General features: G+C 44.9%; 2 protein-coding genes across 3 annotated transcripts in view; both read left to right on the top strand.

Moving 5' to 3' along the window:
- micall1a (MICAL-like 1a) overlaps positions 1 to 8,608 on the top strand; it is a 90,258-nt gene extending 81,650 nt beyond the window's left edge. The window contains exons 15-16 of the mRNA XM_060849381.1: positions 1,361 to 1,407; positions 5,480 to 8,608. Of these exons, the coding sequence (XP_060705364.1) occupies positions 1,361 to 1,407; positions 5,480 to 5,604 (172 nt within the window). The 3' untranslated portion in view covers positions 5,605 to 8,608. The remainder of the gene's footprint in view (positions 1 to 1,360; positions 1,408 to 5,479) is intronic.
- A 1,491-nt stretch (positions 8,609 to 10,099) lies between these two features.
- Positions 10,100 to 19,124, top strand: part of c33h22orf23 (chromosome 33 C22orf23 homolog) — a 30,761-nt gene continuing 21,736 nt past the window's right edge. The window contains exons 1-3 of one of the 2 annotated variants that reach the window (XM_060849523.1): positions 10,647 to 11,286; positions 15,464 to 15,539; positions 18,816 to 18,878. In XM_060849523.1, the coding sequence (XP_060705506.1) occupies positions 18,818 to 18,878 (61 nt within the window). In that variant the 5' untranslated portion in view covers positions 10,647 to 11,286; positions 15,464 to 15,539; positions 18,816 to 18,817. Of the gene's footprint in view, positions 11,287 to 15,463; positions 15,540 to 18,815; positions 18,879 to 19,124 lie in introns of both variants that reach the window. The other variant, XM_060849522.1, reaches the window with a different exon arrangement.

Genomic DNA, 19,124 nt, shown 5'->3' with positions numbered 1-19,124 from the left:
GGCAAGAGAACCAGTTCATGTTGCAAGTTCAGGATAGCTCCTCTTGAGGAGTGAAAAGGGCTGGAAAACAGTTGGTCTTCCTGCTCTTAATAAAGGGGGAGGAGGAACAAGTGAACCAGATTGAAGGGGAGGCCCAGAGTAGAAGACAAAGTGAGTATTCATCATGGTCAAGAAGAGATGGAGACATCATGTCGGTGTAAGTAATTAGTGAATGCAAAGCCAATGAAACACTGGTTTTGAAGGGTGGTGTAATTCAGTCAAAATGGAGACCAGAGTGTGCCATGAAATCGTTGGAGTTCAGTACTAAAACCTTGAGGATATAAAGTGCTTAAGCAGAAAACAACATGTTGTTCTTCAAGTTTGTATTGAGATTCATTGAAGGATGCCCAGGGTGGAAATGTTCACATGACAGCAAGATGGTGTATAAAATAGCAAGCAACTGGAAGGTTAGTCATTCTTACTGACAGGAGGTTTTCCACAAAGTGGTCACCCAGTCTGTGTTTGATCCTGCTGTGTAAAGGAGCTGCATTGTGAGCAGTGAATGCAGTAGACTGCATTGAAAGACGTACGTCTAGACGCTGTGCTCGGGGCCTCAGTAAGGAGGTGAAAGGGCAAATGTTACATCTTCTCTGATTACATGGGAAGGTGCCTTGGGGGAGTGAGGAAATGTTAGGAATGATGTAAGAGTGGAGCAGGATGTCACAGAGGAACAGTCCCATGGAATGCTGACGGTGTTGGTGAGAAGGGGAGGTTGTGTTTGGCAGTGGTATCCTGCTGGAGGTGGTAGAAATGGCAGGGCATTATTCTTTGAGTGCAGAGACTATTTGGGTGGAGAATGAGGGCAAGAGGAATCCTAGCACTGATGTGGGAGGGTGGGGAAGAAATGAGGGCAGAACTGTGGGAGATGAGACCAACATGGCTCAAGGCTCGGTTATTGGCAAAGGAACAGTCTTCTGTTGAGGGAGAAGGACAACATTTCTGAGGCAACCCAGTGGAATGTGGGAGCAGGTCAGAAGCCATGGAGAAACTGGGAGAATGGAATAGAATCCTTGCAGGAAGGAGTGTAGTTGAGGTGGCTGAGAGCCAATAGTGGACACCCTATCCCCAGAAATGGAAAGAGAAATCAAAGAAGGGAATAGTCTGAGATGGATCAGGAGAAAATGAGAGAAATCACTATGATTAGGGTGCTGGAGTAGTAGGATAGTGGGTTACCAGCTTTCTGTCAGATTAACTGACCCAGGATATTGAGGTACGATCTTTCCATCTGAAGATGATCAATACAGGATTGTCGAGTACATTGTAATTTTGTTTAACGTAAGAGAGTGAAAACGATGAGGTAATTCTCATTCCTGTCTTACAGAGAGGAAGAGGAAGATAAATTGCTGGCAGCAATGATAAAAAACAAAGGTAAGGTATTTGCTCCAAATATAATTTACACACCACCACCTATGGTCACTCAACTACATTGGCTTCATGTTAAGAACATTGTAAAATTCCCTTAACTCATTAGCTGGCCCTGCCCATTCATCCCTAACCACCTGTAGTTCTGCAGAGCTCCAAGATACCTGACCTCCTGAGCATCTCTGATTTTTTTATTCTTCATCCCACCATAGGTGGTCATGGCCTTGAACTCTTGAATTGCCTTTCTCAATGTCACTGCCTCTATTCCTCCATTTAAGGTGTTTCTTAAAATCAACTTCTTTGGCTAAACATTTGGTCATCTGCCCAAATATCTCATTACCTGGTTTGGTGTCACTTTTTGTGCAGTGATTGACAGAAGTCTGTTAAACAATGTTTCACTACCGTAATGGCACCATTTAAATGCAAGATGTTATCATTTACACATAATATACATTGTAATTTCTCCAGATCAGAATATTGGGACCATGTCATTCTGGATTTGACATTTTCTGAATTTATAGAATAAGTTTAGAATGCCTAACCGGAAAATTTGACCAATAGATTAGATTAGATTAGATTACTTACAGTGTGGAGTATTACTTACAGGCCCTTCGGCCCAACAAGTCCACACTGACCCGCCGAAGCGCAACCCACCCGTACCCCTACATTTACCTCTTACCTAACATTACGGGCAATTTAGCATGGCCAATTCACCTGACCCGCACATCTTTGGACTGTGGGAGGAAACCGGAGCACCCGGAGGAAACCCACGCAGACACGGGGAGAACGTGCAAACTCCACACAGTCAGTCGCCTGAGTCGGGAATTGAACCCGGGTCTCAGGCGCTGTGAGACAGCAGTGCTAACCACTGTGCCACCGTGCCACCCATAGAAAGACAGAGGAACGTCAATTATTTGGCATTTGATTATCCGAATATCGGATTATCCGGCAAGATCACAAGGTCCCAGTGCTTGACTAAATTGTTACCTGGAATTCAAGTAACCAAATGAAATACTCTCTGCCCGTGTCCTTGGGATAATCGAGGTTCTTCTGTATTTATCTGAAGCATAAAACACAGAAGTATAGCAGGAATAAAAGAATGACTAAAGAAAGATTACGGCCAATCAAGGACAGTAGTGGGAAGTTGTGCGTGGAGTCCAAGGAGATTGGGGAAGTGCTAAATGAATATTTTTCATCAGTATTCACACTGGAAAAAGACAATGTTGAGAATACTGAGATACAGGCTACTAGACTAGACACGATTAACATTCACAAGGAGGAGATATGAGCAATTCTGGAAAGTGTAAAAATAGATAAGTCCCCTGGGCCAGATGGGATTTATCCTAGGATTCTCTGGAAAGCCAGGGAGGAGATTGCAGAGCCTTTGGCTTTGATCTTTGATCTTTATGTCATCATTGTCTACAGGAATAGTGCCAGATGACTGGAGGATAACAAATGTCCCCTTGTTCAAGAAGGGGAGTGGGGACAACCCTGGTAATTATATATCAGTGAGCCTTACTTTGGTTGTGGGTAAAGAGTTGGAAAAGGTTAAAAGAGATGGGATTTATAATTATCTAGAGAGGAATAATTTGATTAGGGATAGTCAACAAGATTTTGTGAAGGGTAGGGCGTACCTCACAAACATTATTCAGTTCTTTGAGATAGTGACCAAACAGGTGGATGAGGGTAAAGTGGTTGATGTGGTGTATATGGATTTCAGTAAGGGGTTTGATAAGGTTCCCCACGGTAGGCTATTACACAAAATGCAGAGGCATGGGATGGAGGGTGATTTAGTGGTTTGGATCAGAAGTTGGCCAACTGAAAGAAGGCAGAGGGTGGTAGTTGATGGGAAATGTTCGTCCTGGAGTTCGTTACTAGTGCTGTACCTCAAGGATCTGTTTTGGGGCCACTGCTGTTTGTCATTTTCATAAAAGACCTAGATGAGGGCATAGAAGGATGAGTTGGTAAATTTGCGATGACACCAAGGTTGGAGGAGTTGTGGGTAGTGAGGAAGGATGTTGCAGGTTACAGAGGGACATAAATAAGCTGCAGAGCTAGGCTGAGAGGTGGCAAATAGAGTTTATTGCTGAAAAGTGTGAGGTGATTCACTTTGGAAGGAGCAACAGAAATAAAGAGTAATGGGCTAATGGTAGTGTAGATGAGCAAAGAGATCTCAGTGTCCATGTACATGTTGTCACCCAGGTTGATAGGGTTGTGAAGAAGGCATGTACGGTGTGTGAGCTTTTATTGGTAGAAGGATTGAGTTTTGGAGCCATGAGGCCATGCTGCAGCTGTACAAAACTCTGGTGCGGTCACACTTGGAGTATTGTATACAGTTCTGTTCACCCCATTATAGGAAGAATGTGGAAGTTTTGGAAAGGGTTCAGAGGTGATTTACTAGGATGTTTCCTGGTATGGAGGGAAGGTCTTATGAGGAAAGGTTGAGGGACATGAGGTAGTTTTTGTTAGAGAGAAAGAGGTTGAGAGGCGACTTAATCGAGACATATAAGGTAAATAGAGGGTTAAATAGAGTGGACCGTAAGAGCCTTTTTCCTCGGATGCTTTTTAATTTTTCCTGCCAAAATGAATAACTTTTTCCCAAATTATATTGCATTGGCCAGATCATTCCATCGACTTTAATCTAAAAGCTCCTTCTGTCTTCACAACATCCTTTCCTACCTATCCTGCTGTCATCTGCAAATTTCATCGCCATGTCTTTGCTTCTCTCATCTAAGTCACTGGTGTAGATTGTAATATGCTGGGACCCCATCACAGACCCCTGCAGGACTCAACCCGTCACATCTCGCTGATCAGTCAAAGATTAGATTACCTACAGTGTGGAAACAGGCCCTCCGGCCCAACAAGTCCACACCGACCCGCTGAAGCGCAACCCACCCATACCCCTACACTTACCCCTTCACCTAACACTACGGGCAATTTAGCATGGCCAATTCACCTGACCTGCACATCTTTGGACTGTGGGAGGAAACCGGAGCACCCGGGGGAAACCCACGCAGACACGGGGAGAATGTGCAAACTCCACACAGTCAGTCGCCTGAGGTGGGAATTGAACCCAGGTCTCTGGCGCTGTGAGGCATCAGTGCTAACCACTGTGCCACCGTGCCGCCCCACTGTGCCACCGTGCTCTATTTATGCATACTGTAATTTCTGCTCACGAGCCAATCTTCTACTTTTGCATCACGCGCTTTTGTTTTCTGCGGTAATTTTGATGTCACACCTTATCAAATGCCTTCTGGAAATATACTCTGGCACTCCCAGGCAATGTTAAAAGATGGAACATTAAACCCAGCTCTGTCTGCCCTCTGCTGGTTTAAAGCTTCAAGTCTTCCCACTGCTCAACATCATCTTGTTAAATACACAATTAGTCATGTCACATCACTCTGTGGAGTAACCTGACCCATCTGGCTGGGATCTTCCATACATGATCTCTGCCTGTGTCTAGTAATGGTTTTATGTTCATTTTAATACTGTGTTTTCTCTCGGGACTATCAAACAGTGTTTTGTATAATGGTACACAAAGGGGCACAGCACTGTTGCCTATCCTGTGCACTGACTTACCAGGGTACCCGGTTGAGTAATGCCTCAATTAGGAAATTGTTGTCCTCATTTCCCCAATCCTGCAGTTGTTAGATCCTCCCAATTACCTCGACTCATCAGATTCTGGCTTTTAGCACTTCCCCTGGTTTAATGACTCCATGTTGTCAGCTGCACCTTCAGCTATCCAGTCAGGTCGTAAACCCCTCTGTCCCACTCAACCTTCAAAGATGCTCTTTCAAACCTCTCTTCATATCTAGACTTCCAGTCATCTGTGCCACTATTTCCTCACCCGACCACAGTCAAATTGTGTTCAATAATGAACATGTCAAGCACTTGGAACATGTTTTACATTTTAGCTGCTATATGTCTGCATCTGGTTATCATGTTTGGGCTCTTGAGGATGAGACTCTGACCCTCCCCAGAGGCTTTTGTGGGGGAGGGGATCTGGTACAGTGGATGGGCCCTGACCATGCATTTGTCTACTTCAGAGATTTGACTGCTTGCTTTCTTTTTTAAACAGACTTTCACAAGGATCCCAATAGTGAAATAAAGAAAAAATTAAAATTCAAACCCAGCAAAATGTTGAAATTTCTAGGCAACAAGCCAGAAGTAAAGTCAAAAAGTGCCAAAGAGAAGAATTTGTGATTGGTGGAATGCTGGAAAGAATGGGAAGCTGCAAGTGCAGCACCAGCTGACATTGACCAACGGGTCGGCACTTTTTGGGACTGGTTCAACTTGGCAGCAATTGCTGATTGTTCATAGGAAGAAGATCTGGTCTCATACTGACATTAGGCAGCTCCATCATGGTGCTGTCAGAGATTATTTACTATATATCCTTAGTTGATGTGCAATAGAAGTCACTACAGTCCTGTATAATTTGTATTTAGTGCATTTTACACAACAGCTGAGACACATTCATTATTCTTTCTCAAGCTAAAACCTGCCTTTTCCCACTGTCCAGTTTTGTGCAGTTTCACAGGTACAGGCTCTGCCTGACTCTGTGGTGGTTCACTGTGGCCAAGTCACACCAGCATCACGTATTGCTCTGGAGTTTTGTTTTCAGTCTGTGAAGATCTGTTCAGTTCCTGCCATGCAATGCCCTATCACTGCACAAATAGTTTTCTCAAGACCTAGCAACTCTCACAATGACTCTAAAGTCTCCAGATTGTTACCTGTCTGTGCGTGCTGGTTATCTTGTGGTACAGCATTTACTATTGTCGTCACAAGAAAGTTCTCAATCTTTCTCAGTTGTAACTGAAATCTTTGCAACAAGAGTATTCAAAAACAGTACCTTACCAGTGACAACATGTCAATATCATGTACACCCATACTGATACTTAGTGCGATGGAGGACAGGCCATTCTGGGGTTACAGGTGCTGAACTCTCTGGTGTGGAGGGTTCGATAGGTACTGTGTACTCCAGGGCTGCAGACACTGTCCATTCTGGTGGTTTTGCAGTGCCCTGGACAATTGGGTGAGGAGGATGCATTACATCAAGCACTCTGGGGAAGGGGTGTTGAGGTGAGGTATTGTATCAGGTAGATACCCAGGGTCGTGAAATTTGAGTTTGTGACAGGGGCCAGAGCTAGAATCTCAGCAATAAGATTCGATGTCATGATTGCGACCAGTCTAAATAGTTTCTCCAATATACAGTATTGTGTAATGCCAGTGGTGGCTATCATTTCTTACCAGGCGAAATTGGGTACTGCAGATGCTGGAGGTTAGGGTCAGGATTGGAGTGGTGCTGGAAAAGCACAGCAGGTCAGGCAGCATCCGAGGAGCAGGAGGATCGACGTTTCGGGAATTCCTGATGAAGGGCTTTTGCCCGAAACGTCGGTTTTCCTGCTCCTCGGATGCAGCCTGACCTGCTGTGCTTTTCCAGCTCCACTCTAATGTTGACCATTTCTTACCATCCCATTTACCCATTTATGAGAGTCTGAACAGATGAGTTGAATGATTCCTGCCCTCTGCTTATCAACAACCAGGGTCAGAAGGCATCCTTAGCCCAGAACTGACTCTGCGTGGTCAGAACGCAGCTTGATCAGTAACTGTGGAGTTACAATGCCAGTTGTTGCTGCAATTACTGTGCCTCTCTTCCACTGGATAATGTAAAGCAGTTAATACAGAGAGACCTTAAAGCAATGAATCATGATCAAACACAGGGCAGTCAGCATCCAAATCATGAGCAGGCACAGTGACAGAATCAACAAGGCTGGGAATGGATAGGCAGAGAGCTGGAGCCCAAGGCATTCACCTATGTCTCAAGACTGTGTCGTGTGTCATACAGGCTTTGGTGTTGAGACATAGTGCTGACACCTGTCCACTGCTCGTTATGAGCACGGTTTGAGTCTTGAAGGGGCTATTGACTGGAACACTCCCTTTTTTGTTTCAGCACTGATAATAATGGAGTTCTGTGCAATGTAGGGGGACTCTGGAATGTTTCCTAACCTTTAATAATTTTGCACCATACAAGTAAATCAGAAGCACTTTTCAGAATGAAACAGGATATACAAAGTGTATTCATGAAAGACCTTTCTAGAATCTGTGGGCTGTGGACCTCCACCTCATCAGGGGAATCTCTGAACAGTGACCAAGCTGCAAACTGAAAACTTCATAACACGCTCCATTCTGCTGCAGTCGTCATATTTTCACATCAGTGTTGGGTTAGAATTAGTTTCAGAAGTGAGGCACCGATTGTTACAAACGATGCTTGGTAGGATTAATGTTCTCCTTGGAACATCAGTAGTAGTACATAAGTATGTACGTAATGTGAGCATGCAGAATTGAGCACACAAGCAGCTGTTCTGACAGTGTGCAGCTGCAGGCATGAGTGACTTTATGCTTTATTATCTAATGTCCCTGATAATATTGTACTTCAGTTGGCTCCTAGTATCTCAACTTGAACTGTGTTGTTGATGTAATTCCTCACCAGGTTCAATCTGAAACCTTCATTGGTATTTAATCTGCCAATCACAGTGCCCATCACTCATAATACCAATTAGCATTCACTCCAAACTGGTGAATGTTTGTTCTTTTGACCTGAGCCTAACCCTTAACATGTTGGTGGGCTGCTGACATTAGCCTGATACAGTGAAGGTCTTTACACTTGATCAGTTAGTGTTTCCTAGGGTTCATTTACATTTGAACACACAGAACCAGCAAGCAACTAAACATCACAGTGCATTCACACATCAGCTGCGCTTTATCAGGGGCTTTTGGATCTGTATTTTGAACTTAACTCTATGCTTCCAGAGATTGATTGAGAAACAATATGTATGTTGGTCTGAGCTGTGGCATATGCACTGTTGCCCTGGTTAACACAATTTATTTTGTGATATTTTAGGTTCTTAGCATTAAATATATTAATATCTAACGCATACAGGAACGGATGCCAAATATAAGCCTTAATTCAATTTACTGTCAACTCTTTTATTGAATGCATTTTTTGTACTTACAGCAGAGTGAGGATTGGTGCCTTTTTTGTTTTTGGTAGTTATAGGGTTGCTGTCCTCAAGTGAATTGAATGGATTTGCTGATACAGATAATTTCTTTAGCTGTTACTCTGCCTTACCTATTTGTATATAATATTTATTGAAACACCCAAACATTGTTCTAAAGCTATATTATTCTCCTAACAAAATGGGTAAAATTGGGACCAATAAAATGGAACGTTGTCCAAGTGTGTCTCTGGTTTATGAGTGGGAGTCACCTGTGATTCAGAATCTCATTGACATGTCAGTTTTGTGCATGTACCCTGATCAGAGGAAATCTTTCTCCTTTAAGCAAGTTGTCACTGCGTATTTGGTGTTTTTTTAGAATACCTCCATGCCATCCACAAGGTGCACTGCAGAAATTCACCAAAGATCCTTAAACAGCAAACACTCGATTACTTCCATCCAGAAGGTCAAGGGCAGCAGATACACAAGAACATCACCACCTGCAGGTTCCCCTCCAAGCCACTCACCATCCTGACCTGAAAATGTTGTTATTCCTTCACTGTCGCTGAATCAAAATTCTGAAATTCCCTCCCTCAGGGTCAAACTACAGCATGTGGACTGCAGCAGTTCAAGAAGATAGCTCACCATGACCTTCTCAAGGGCAGCTAGAGACAGGTGATAATGTGCCAGACAGCCAGCAACGTTCATATCCCAAGAGTGAATTTAAAAAATGCCCTGCTGGTTAATCATTGGCACTTGTTTATCTATAACAATAATTCTACAACTTGTATTACAATAGTGCCTTTAATGCATTCAAACATCAAAAAGGGTTTTGCAAAGATGTTATAAAACAGAATAATAGCATCACACCACATACAATTTCTGACCAAACACTTGGTCAAAGAGGTATAAAGGCATGATTCTGGGCTTCAGCAGCAGATAAACAGCGTTGACAATATTGTGGGAGGAAAAATAAGTGGCGTTAATGATAATGAAAATGTGTGTTCGAAAGCTCATCTATAGCTGCTCTAATGTCCGTATTAGAGTCACAATATTTACAGCACGGAAAGAGGTCCTATACTATAACTCCCAATTTCTGACATTTGGCCCAGAGCCTTGTATGTGGCATTTGAAGTGTTCATCTAAATACTACTAAAATGTTGAGAGGGTCCCCACCTCTACCATCCTTTCAGGGAGTGAATTCCAGATACAACCCTCTTTCGAAAAATAAGTTGTTCCTCAGGCCTCCTGCTCTTTTACCTTAAAACTGTATCCCTCGTTACTAACCTCAGCTCGGGGGAAGGTTTCTCCCTGCCTGCCTGTGAATGCCCCTCCACTTTGTGTCACTCAAACAGATCTCAGGCATCTCTACTGTTGAGAAAAGCAACTCCAGCCTCTCTCCATTAGCTGAAGTGCTTCAGCCCAGGCAACATCCTGGTGGTTCTGCCCTGCTCCCTCTCTAGTGCAAACACGTCCTTCCTATACCTACACACAATACCTGTGCGGTGACCTCACTCAACATTATAGCCGTCTGCTGGGATAGTAGCTGACCCAACAAACCCCTGCCGGCCCTGGGTGCAGGATGATGCCCCCCTCACTGCTCTGCAGCCAGTGCTTCCGCGTGCCCAGGCTTCCGCTTCCGGTCGCCGCGCTGCTCGCTGGGAGGACGGGGCGGGCTCACCGTCACCATAGCAACAGGAGCTGACACCAAACCGCTGCCCCTCCGGCCGCTGGTCACTCTCTGTCCATCACCGGCTTAATCTCCCTCCGGCCGCTGGTCACTCTCTGTCACTGTCCCTTTCTGCCCCACACACTTGTTTGCGGTCACTCTACCCTGGTCACTGTTCCCTCACTGTCCCCTGGTCACTCTCCCCCTGGTCACTGTTCCCTCACTGTCCCCTGGTCACTCTCCCCTGGTCACTGTCCCCTCACTGTCCCCTGGTCACTCTCCCCTGGTCACTGTCCCCTGGTCACTGTCCCCCTGGTCACTCTCCCCCTGGTCACTCTCCCCCTGGTCACTGTCCCCTCACTGTCCCCCTGGTCACTCTCCCCCTGGTCACTGTCCCCTCGGTCACTGTCCCCTGGTCACTCTCCCCTGGTCACTGTCCCCTCACTGTCCCCCTGGTCACTGTCCCCTGGTCACTCTCCCATTGGTCACCATCCACTCACTCTCCCCCTGGTCACTGTCCCCCTGGTCACTCTCCCCTGGTCACTCTCCCCCTGGTCACTGTCCCCTCACTGTCCCCCTGGTCACCGTCCCTTCACTCTCCCCCTGGTCACCGTCCCCTGGTCACTGTCCCCTCACTGTCCCCCTGGTCACTGTCCCCCTGGTCACTGTCCCCCTGGTCACTGTCCCCTGGTTATTATCCCCTGGTCACTCTCCCCCTGGTCACCGTCCCCCTAGTCATCGTCCCCTGGTCACTGTCCCCCTGGTCATTGTCCCCTGGTCACTGTCCCTCTGGTCACTATCCCCCTGGTCACTGTCCCCTGGTCACTGTCCTGCTGGCCACTGTCCCCTCATTGTCTCCCTGGTCACTATCCCCTGGTCACTGTCCCCTCAGGCCCACTGGCCCAGTCTCTGATCACTGTTCCCACGACTCCACCCCAGTCATTATCCACCTGGCTCCTGGTCCAGTCTCTGGTTGCTGTCGTCCTGTCTTGTGGTCAGTCTTGGGCCTCTCCCTTCGGTCACGAGTCGGGTTGTGGTGTTCCTGCTCTGTGTCTAACACTGGCCAGCCCCTGGTCCAGTCTATTCATCAACGCCAGCAGCTGACTGCCAACCACTGGAACATGGCAAGCAATCAGGGAACGGCTAAAGGGCAAACTGGCATTGGATTCTGGAATTGTGCCAGAGCATCATACAGCAAAGAGACCCAGGAGCTGTTGAAAGGTGAGATTGCTCACGGTTGAGGGCAGCATGCTGCTGCACAATGCCAGGGATTTGGGTTCAATTCCAGCCTTGGGAAACTGCGTGGAGTTTGTACATTCTCCCCGTGTCTTACATGGGTTTCTTCCGGGTGCTCTGCTTCTCTCCCACAGGTCCAAAGACTACCATTCCAAATTATCATGCTGAGCTTCCAACTCAGTATCCTGCTCCCACTTTCTCCTCTGGTCACCATACCCTGGTCACTGTCACCTGGTCACTGTTCCCTCACTGTCACCCTAAGAACTCTTATTTAACTCCAACATGAAAACATTCCATGATTTGGCCTCAACTGCTTTCTGTGCCAGAGAATTCCACAGGCTCACCATTCACAGGATGAAGATATTTCTCCTCATCTCACTCCTAAATAGTTTACCTCGTATCCTTCAATCATGACCCCTGGTTCTAAACTTCCCCCATCATCAGGAGTATCCTGTCTGCATTTAACCTACCTACTACGTTGGAATTTTATAGGTTTCTATTTCTGTTAACAATGGCAGGTATTTCTGGGTATAATGCAGAAGATGCAGGATCAGTTCATTCCAAAAAGGAAGAAAGATCCTTAGAGGAGGCATGGGTGGCCGTGGCTGATGAGGGAAGTTAAGAAACATATAAAGTCAAAAGAGAAAAAGTATAACATAGCAAAGATGAGTGAGAAAATAGAGGACTGGGAAGCTTTTAGAGAACAACAGAGGATTACTAAGAAGGAAATACGCAGAGAAAAAATGAGGTACGAAGGTAAACTGGCCAAAAATATAAAGGGGGATAGTAAAAGCTTTTGTCGGTATGTGAAAGGGAAAAAAATGGTTAAGACTAAAATTGGGCCCTTGAAGACAGAAACGGGTGAATATATTACGGGGAACAAAGAAATAGCAAAAGAGTTGAATTGGTACTTCAGATCTGTGTTCACTGGGGAAGGGGAAGACACAAGCAATCTCCCAGAGGTAACAGTGGCTGAAGGACCTGAAATGAAGGGAATTTATATTAGGCAGGAATTGGTGTTGGAGAGATTGTTAGGTCTGAAGGTTGGTAAGTCCCTGGGACCTGATGGTCTACATCCCAGGGTACTGAAGGAGGTGGCTGTAGAAATCGTGGATGCATTGGTGATCATTTTCCAATGTTCTATAGATTCAGGATCAGTTCCTGCGGATTGGAGGTGGCTAATGTTGTCCCACTTTTTAAGAAAGGAGGGAGAGAGAAAGCAGGGAATTATAGACCAGTTAGTCTGACCTCAGTGGTGGGAAAGATGCTGGAGTCAGTTATAAAGGATGAAATTACGACCCATCTGGATAGCAGTAACAGGATAGGTCAGAGTCAGCATGGATTTATGAAGGTGACATCATGCCTGACTAATCTTCTGGAATTTTTTGAGGATGTAACTCTGAAGGTGGACAAGGGAGATCCAGTGGATGCAGTGTACCTGGACTTTCAGAAAGCCTTTGATAAAGTCCCACATAGAAGGGTAGTGAGCAAAATTAGGGTGCTTGGTATTCGGGGCAAAATTGAAAATTGTTTGGCTGACAGGAAACAAAGAGTAGTGATAAATGGGTCCCTTTCAGAATGGCAGGCGGTGACAGTGGGGTACTGCAGGGATCAGTGCTGGGACCGCAGCTTTTTACAATGTACATTAATGATATAGATGATGGTTTTAAAAGTCATATTAGCAAATTTGCTGATGATACAAAGCTGTACGGCAGGGTGAAGTGTGAGGAGGATGTTAGGAGATTACAGGGTGATCTGAACAGGCTAGGTGTGTGGACAGATGCATGGCAGATGCAGTTTAATGTGGATAAATGTGTGGTTATCCACTTTGGTGGCAAGAACAGGAAGGCAGATTACTACCTAAATGGAGTCAAGTTAGGTAAAGGGGCAGTACAGAGAGATCTTGTACATCAGTCAATGAAAGCAAGCATGCAGGTACAGCAGGCAGTGAAGAAAGCTAATAGTATGCTGGCCTTCATAACAAGAGGAATTGAGTATAGAAGCAAAGAGGTTCTTCTGCAGCTGTACAGGCCCTGGTGAGACCCGCACCTGGAATATTGTGCGCAGTTTTGGTCTCCAAATTTGAGGAAAGACACTCTGGCTATTGACGGAGTGCAGCTTAGGTTCACGAGGTCAATTCCCGGAATGGCGGCTCTATCTTACGCTGAAAAATTACAGCGACTGGGCTTGTTTACCCTTGAATTTAGAAGGCTGAGAGGGGATCTGATTGAGACGTATAAGATTATTAAAGGATTGGACACTCTGGAGGCAGGAAGCATGTTTCCGCTGATGGGTGAGTCCTGAACTAGAGGACACAGTTTAAAAATAAGGGGTAGGCCACTTAGAACAGAGTTGAGGAGAAACTACTTCACCCAGTGAGTGGTGGGTGTGTGGAATGCCTGCCCCAGGAGGCTGTGGAGGCCAGGTCTCTGGATACTTTCAAGAAAGAGTTGGATAGAGCGCTTAAGGATAGTGGAATCAAGGGATATGGGGATAAGGCAGGAACAGGATACTGATTGAGGATGATCAGCCATGATCCTAATGAATGGTGATGCTGGCTCGAAGGGCAGAATGGCCTACTTCTGCACCTATTGTCTATTATTCTTCAAAGCTCCAGTGAATAAAGCCTTACCAGATCCAATCTCTCTTCATATGCTGCCCCTGCCATTCCAGGAATCATTCCGGTAAACTTTTGTGGTTATTTTCCCTGGAGCGTTGGAGGTTGAGGGGTGGCCTTATCGAGGTTTATAAAATCATACGGGAAATAGATAGAGTCAATAGCCATGTTTTTTTTCCCCCAGGTTAGGGGAGTCCAAAACTAGAGGACATAGGTTTAAGGTGAGAGGGGAAAGATATAAAAGGGACCTAAGAGGCAACCTTTTCATGCAGAGGTTGGTACGTGTATGGAATGAGCTGCCTGAGAAAGTGGTAGAGGTTGATACAATTACGACATTTAAAAAGCATCTAGATGTGTACGTAAATAGGAAGGGATATGGGCCAAATGGGACTAGATTAACTTAGGAGATCTGGTTGGCGTGGACGAGTTGGACGGAAGGGTCTGTTTCCATGCTGTACATCTCTATGACTCTATGTGTAGGTTAGGTAGATTGGCCATGCCAAATTGCCCACAATGTTCAGGGATGTGCAGGCTAGCTGGGTTAACCATGAGAAGTGTAGGGGTAGGGGGGTGGGATGCTCTCTGGAATGTCATTGTGGATTTGATGGATCAAAAAGCCTGCTTCCACACTATTGGGACTCTATGATTCTATGAATTAACAATAAACTGTACGGAGAGCACAGCGTGGAAATAAAGAGCAGGAAATGTGAGGCTAGGGCTAGGCCAACATTTATTTCCCATCCCTAACTGTGCTGGAAAAGGTGGCAGTGAGCTGCCTTCTTGAACTGCTGTAGTCTTTAGGATTAAGGGACACCCACAATGCTATTAGGGAGGGTGTTCCAGGATTTTGATCCTGTGACATTGAATGAACGACAATATATTTCCAAGCCAGGATGGTGATTGGCATGAAGGGGAACTTGAAAGTGGTGGTATTCCCATGCGCTTTGTTAACAAAAATCCGTCAGTCTCAATTTTCAATTGACTCCCAGCCTCCAAAGTTTTCTGAGGGCAAAGAGCTTGGGCAACTGTGTGGAGTTTGCACATTCTCCTGTTCATGTGTGGGTTTCCATCGGCTTCTCCAGTTTCCTCTCATAATCCAAAGATGTGCAGGTTAGGGTGGATTGGCCATGCTAAACTGCCCATAATGTGCAGGGATTGTGGGTTAGCCTGGAAACGCAGGGTCACAGGGATGTGTGTCTGGGTTAGATGCTCTTTGGAGGGTCAGTGTGGACTCGATGGACTGAATGGCCTGCTTCCACAGTGTAGAAATTCTATGATTTCCACTCCCATTTTTGTATGATTAGTCTAATTATAAAATACTGCCTCATTGTAATGGATGTAATGGATAGATAGAGACTCCTAATCAGAGAGATTATTTCTAATGTTCTCTATTAAGGAGAATCCAAATCCAGTTTGTGTAACCTGATTCATAAATTAATGTATTGACACCAAGTATCACTCTTGAGTTTTTGTTATTCTTTAGGGTGTCAATGGCAAGGGCAGCATTTTTGCCAATTAGAAAATACTTTGATTTATCTTTCTTAGATCCATAGGGGATGACCTCGCACTTCCCCATATTGAACATTGCTGTGGGTCTGGAGTCACATGTAGGTCAGACCAGGTAAGGATTGCAGTTTCCTTCCCTAAAGGGCATTAGTGAACCAGATGGGTTTTTACAACAATTGACAATGCTTCATGGTTTTCATTAGACTCTTAATTCCAAACTTCTACTGAATTCATAGAAGATTACACTTATACACTTAATGGTAAGGTCCTAGGGAGTGTAGCTGAACAAAGAGACCTTCAAATGCAGGTTCATAGCTCCTTGAAAGTGGAGTCACAGGTAGATAGGATAGTGAAGAAGGTGTTTGGTATGCTTTCCTTTATTGGTCAGAGTATTGAGTACAAGAGTTGGGAGGTCATGTTGCGGCTGTACAGGACATTGGTTAGGCCACTGTTGGAATATTGTGTGCAATTCTGGTCTCCTTCCTATCGGAAAGATGTTGTGAAACTTGAAAAGATTCAGAAAAGATTTTCAAGGATGTTGCCAGGGTTGGAGGATTTGAGCTACAGGGAGAGGCTGAACAGGCTGGGGCTGTTTTCCCTGCAGCGTTGGAGGCTGACAGGTGACCTTATAGAGGTTTACAAAATTATGAGGGGCATGGATCGGGTAAATAGACAAAGTCTTTTCCCTGGGGTCAGGGAGTCCAGAACTCGAGGGCATAGGTTTAGGGTGAGAGGGGAAAGATATAAAAGAGACCTAAGGGGCAACTTTTTCACACAGAGGGTGGTACGGGTATGGAATGAGCTGCCAGAGGATGTGGTAGAGCCTGGTACAATTGCAACATTTAAGAGGCATTTGGATGGGTATATGAATAGGAAGGGTTTGGAGGGATATGGGCCGGGTGCTGGCAGGTGGGACTAGATTGGGTTGAGATATCTGGTTGGCATGGACGGGTTGGACCGAAGGGTCTGTTTCCGTGCTGTACATCTGTATGACTCTATGACTCTACAGCGCAGAACAGGCCCTTCTGCCCTCGATGTTGCACCAACCTATGAACTAATCCCCCTACACAATCAAATTCCACTATCTGTCATAGTGGGATTTAACCCCAGGTTCCCAGAATATTACTTGGCTTAATAGTCTAATGATAATACCACAAGGTCATCACCTCCCCAAAACATTGATTATATCAAAAGGTTAAACTAAATTTGCCCTTAAAAATTAGCCAGAGGATATGGAGCAAAGGAGGATAATTAAAGGAAGAACCACATATGAATATTTACTAATCAGATACAGAAGAACAGATTACTTATGTTTCATAGGTCGTAAAAAGGAAGAGAATAAAAGGAAGAGATTTGAAAACAAATCTACATCCATTCATGTCAGAAACAGGAGAATTTGTATCGGGAAACAAAAATGGCCAAGAAGTGAAATAATTGCTTCATGTTTGTCTTCATCAAGGAAGATTCAATAAATCGTCCAGAAATACTGAGATCCAAGGGACCAGTGAGAATGAAGAACTGAAAACAATTAGTATTCTAAGTAAAGTAGTGTTGGAGAAATTAATGGGTTTGATAATTGATAGATCCTGATATCGTAACTTGGTGACTTGCAACCCCGAGTGTTGAAAGGAGTGACTGTAGAGATGAATAGTTTATTTTATTCATGAATATTTTACGCAGTTCTTTAGTTTCTGAATGGTTCCTATAGATTGGAAGGTTGCAAATGTAACCTCATGATTTAAATAAGGAGAGAGGGAGAAACAGGGAAAATCTATTGTAGAGAATGTGATAACTGAACACTTACAAAATAATGATCTGATTGGGCAGAATCAACATGGATTTCCAAAAGGGAAATAATGTTTGAAAACAGAGTTGGAGTAAACAGCTTGTTCTGAGGTTGACAGGATGTGACCAGTGGGGTACAACAAGGGGCAGTGCTTTGGCTAACTGTTCACAATCAGTTTCAATGATTTGGATTCAAGGACCAAACGTAGTATTTCCAAGTTTGCGGGTGGCACAGAGCTAGGTGGGAATATGTTGTGAGGACAATACAAGGAGACTTCAAGGAAATTTAGACAGACTGAGTAAGTGAACAAGAATTTGGAGGAGGTGAGCAGATGGAATATAATGTGGTGAATTGTGAGACTATTCACTTTGGTAGGAGGGACAGAGGTGCAGAGTTTTTTTTGCATGCTGAGAGACTGGAAGGTTAGATTAAATTAGATTCCCTACAGTGTGGAAACAGGCCCTTTGGCCCAACAAGTCCACACCAACCCTCCGAAGAGCAACCCACCCAGATCCATCCCCCTACACTAACACAATAGGCAATTTAGCACGGCCAATTCACTTGACCTGCACATCTTTGGACTGTGGGGGGAAACCAGGAAAACCCAAGCAGACACAGGGAGAATGTGCAAACTCCACACAGACTGTTGCCTGAGGTGGGAACCGAACCCGGGTCCCTGGCGCTCTGAGGCAGCAGTGCTAACTACTGAGCCACTGTGCCACTCCTTTGATGGTCAAAGCGTCCTGGGTGTCCTTGTTCATAAATCACTGAAATAACATGCATCAGGCAGAAAGGAAGACAAATGGTATATTAGCCGTTATTGCAGGAGGATTTGAATACGGGAGTGTAGGTATGTTGTTCCAGTTGTACAGATTAGACTGTACCTAGGCTACTGTGTACAGTTCTTACTCACAGGATATACTTGCATCAGAGGGAGCACCGCGAAAGTTCACCAGATAGATGGTTTTAGGACGACAGATTGATGAGATTCTTATGGAGGTTAGAAGAATTGGCGATCTCAGTGTAACTTGCAAAATTCTTAAAGAGGAGACAAGGTGGGTGCAGAAAGGCAAGTTGCTCTGGGTGGGAGGGACTCGAGAACCAGGATCAGGGTTAGGGACAAGACGTTTAGGACTGAGATGATGCGGATTTTCTTTTCACTCAGAGGATATTGAATCTTAGGAATTTTCCAATCCCAAAGTTAGCCTTTGAGCAGGTTCAAGAAGTCAGTATATTTCCAGGTATTGAAGATAGCAGGGAAATTTAGAATGGAAGAACAGATGGTCTGAAAAACCTTCCCCTGCTCCTATGTTGCTCAGAACAAATGAGCAAGTAGATTACAAAGTACAAGGACTAGGGTAGTTATAACGTAGGACTTCAGTCATCTGATTGTAGAGTGGGACAGCAAAGGTTTAAAGTGTAAAGAAGTAAAGAATGTGAAGAGTGTGTTCCGAAGAGTTTTTTTACCATCAGCACCTTCCCAGTCCCGAGTGAGGAAGGAGGGCATTGCTGGACCTGACTCTTGGGAATTCTCAGGCTAGGACCTCATCTGTTGCTGTTCCACTGGTGGCTGTTACTAACTATACACCCCCTGTCTTCTTGCAGTGATGATGCAGGAATCCAAATTGAATCAATTCCAAAAGAGACAACTTAACATAAAGCTTCAGGGTGAGTATAATCACACACGAGCATCTCACTCGGCATTTTTCAATGAAGAAAATCTCGTGAGGTACCTATCTTGGGAGTGTTTGATGGGGGCAGATGAAAGAAGTTTTACATTTAGTTTAAAGGAATTGAGGGAACTTTACTCTGTATCTAACACCATACTCTACTCGTCCTGGGAGTATTTGAGGGGGACAGTGTTGAGAGGGGCTTTACTTTCACTTTAGTGAAAGGGTAGGCGTGCGTAGCTTT

This window comes from Hemiscyllium ocellatum, chromosome 33 (genome assembly GCF_020745735.1).
Source record: "Hemiscyllium ocellatum isolate sHemOce1 chromosome 33, sHemOce1.pat.X.cur, whole genome shotgun sequence".
In the NCBI taxonomy this organism is placed as follows: Eukaryota; Metazoa; Chordata; class Chondrichthyes; order Orectolobiformes; family Hemiscylliidae; genus Hemiscyllium; species Hemiscyllium ocellatum.
This window is presented reverse-complemented; position numbering and strand designations above follow the sequence as displayed.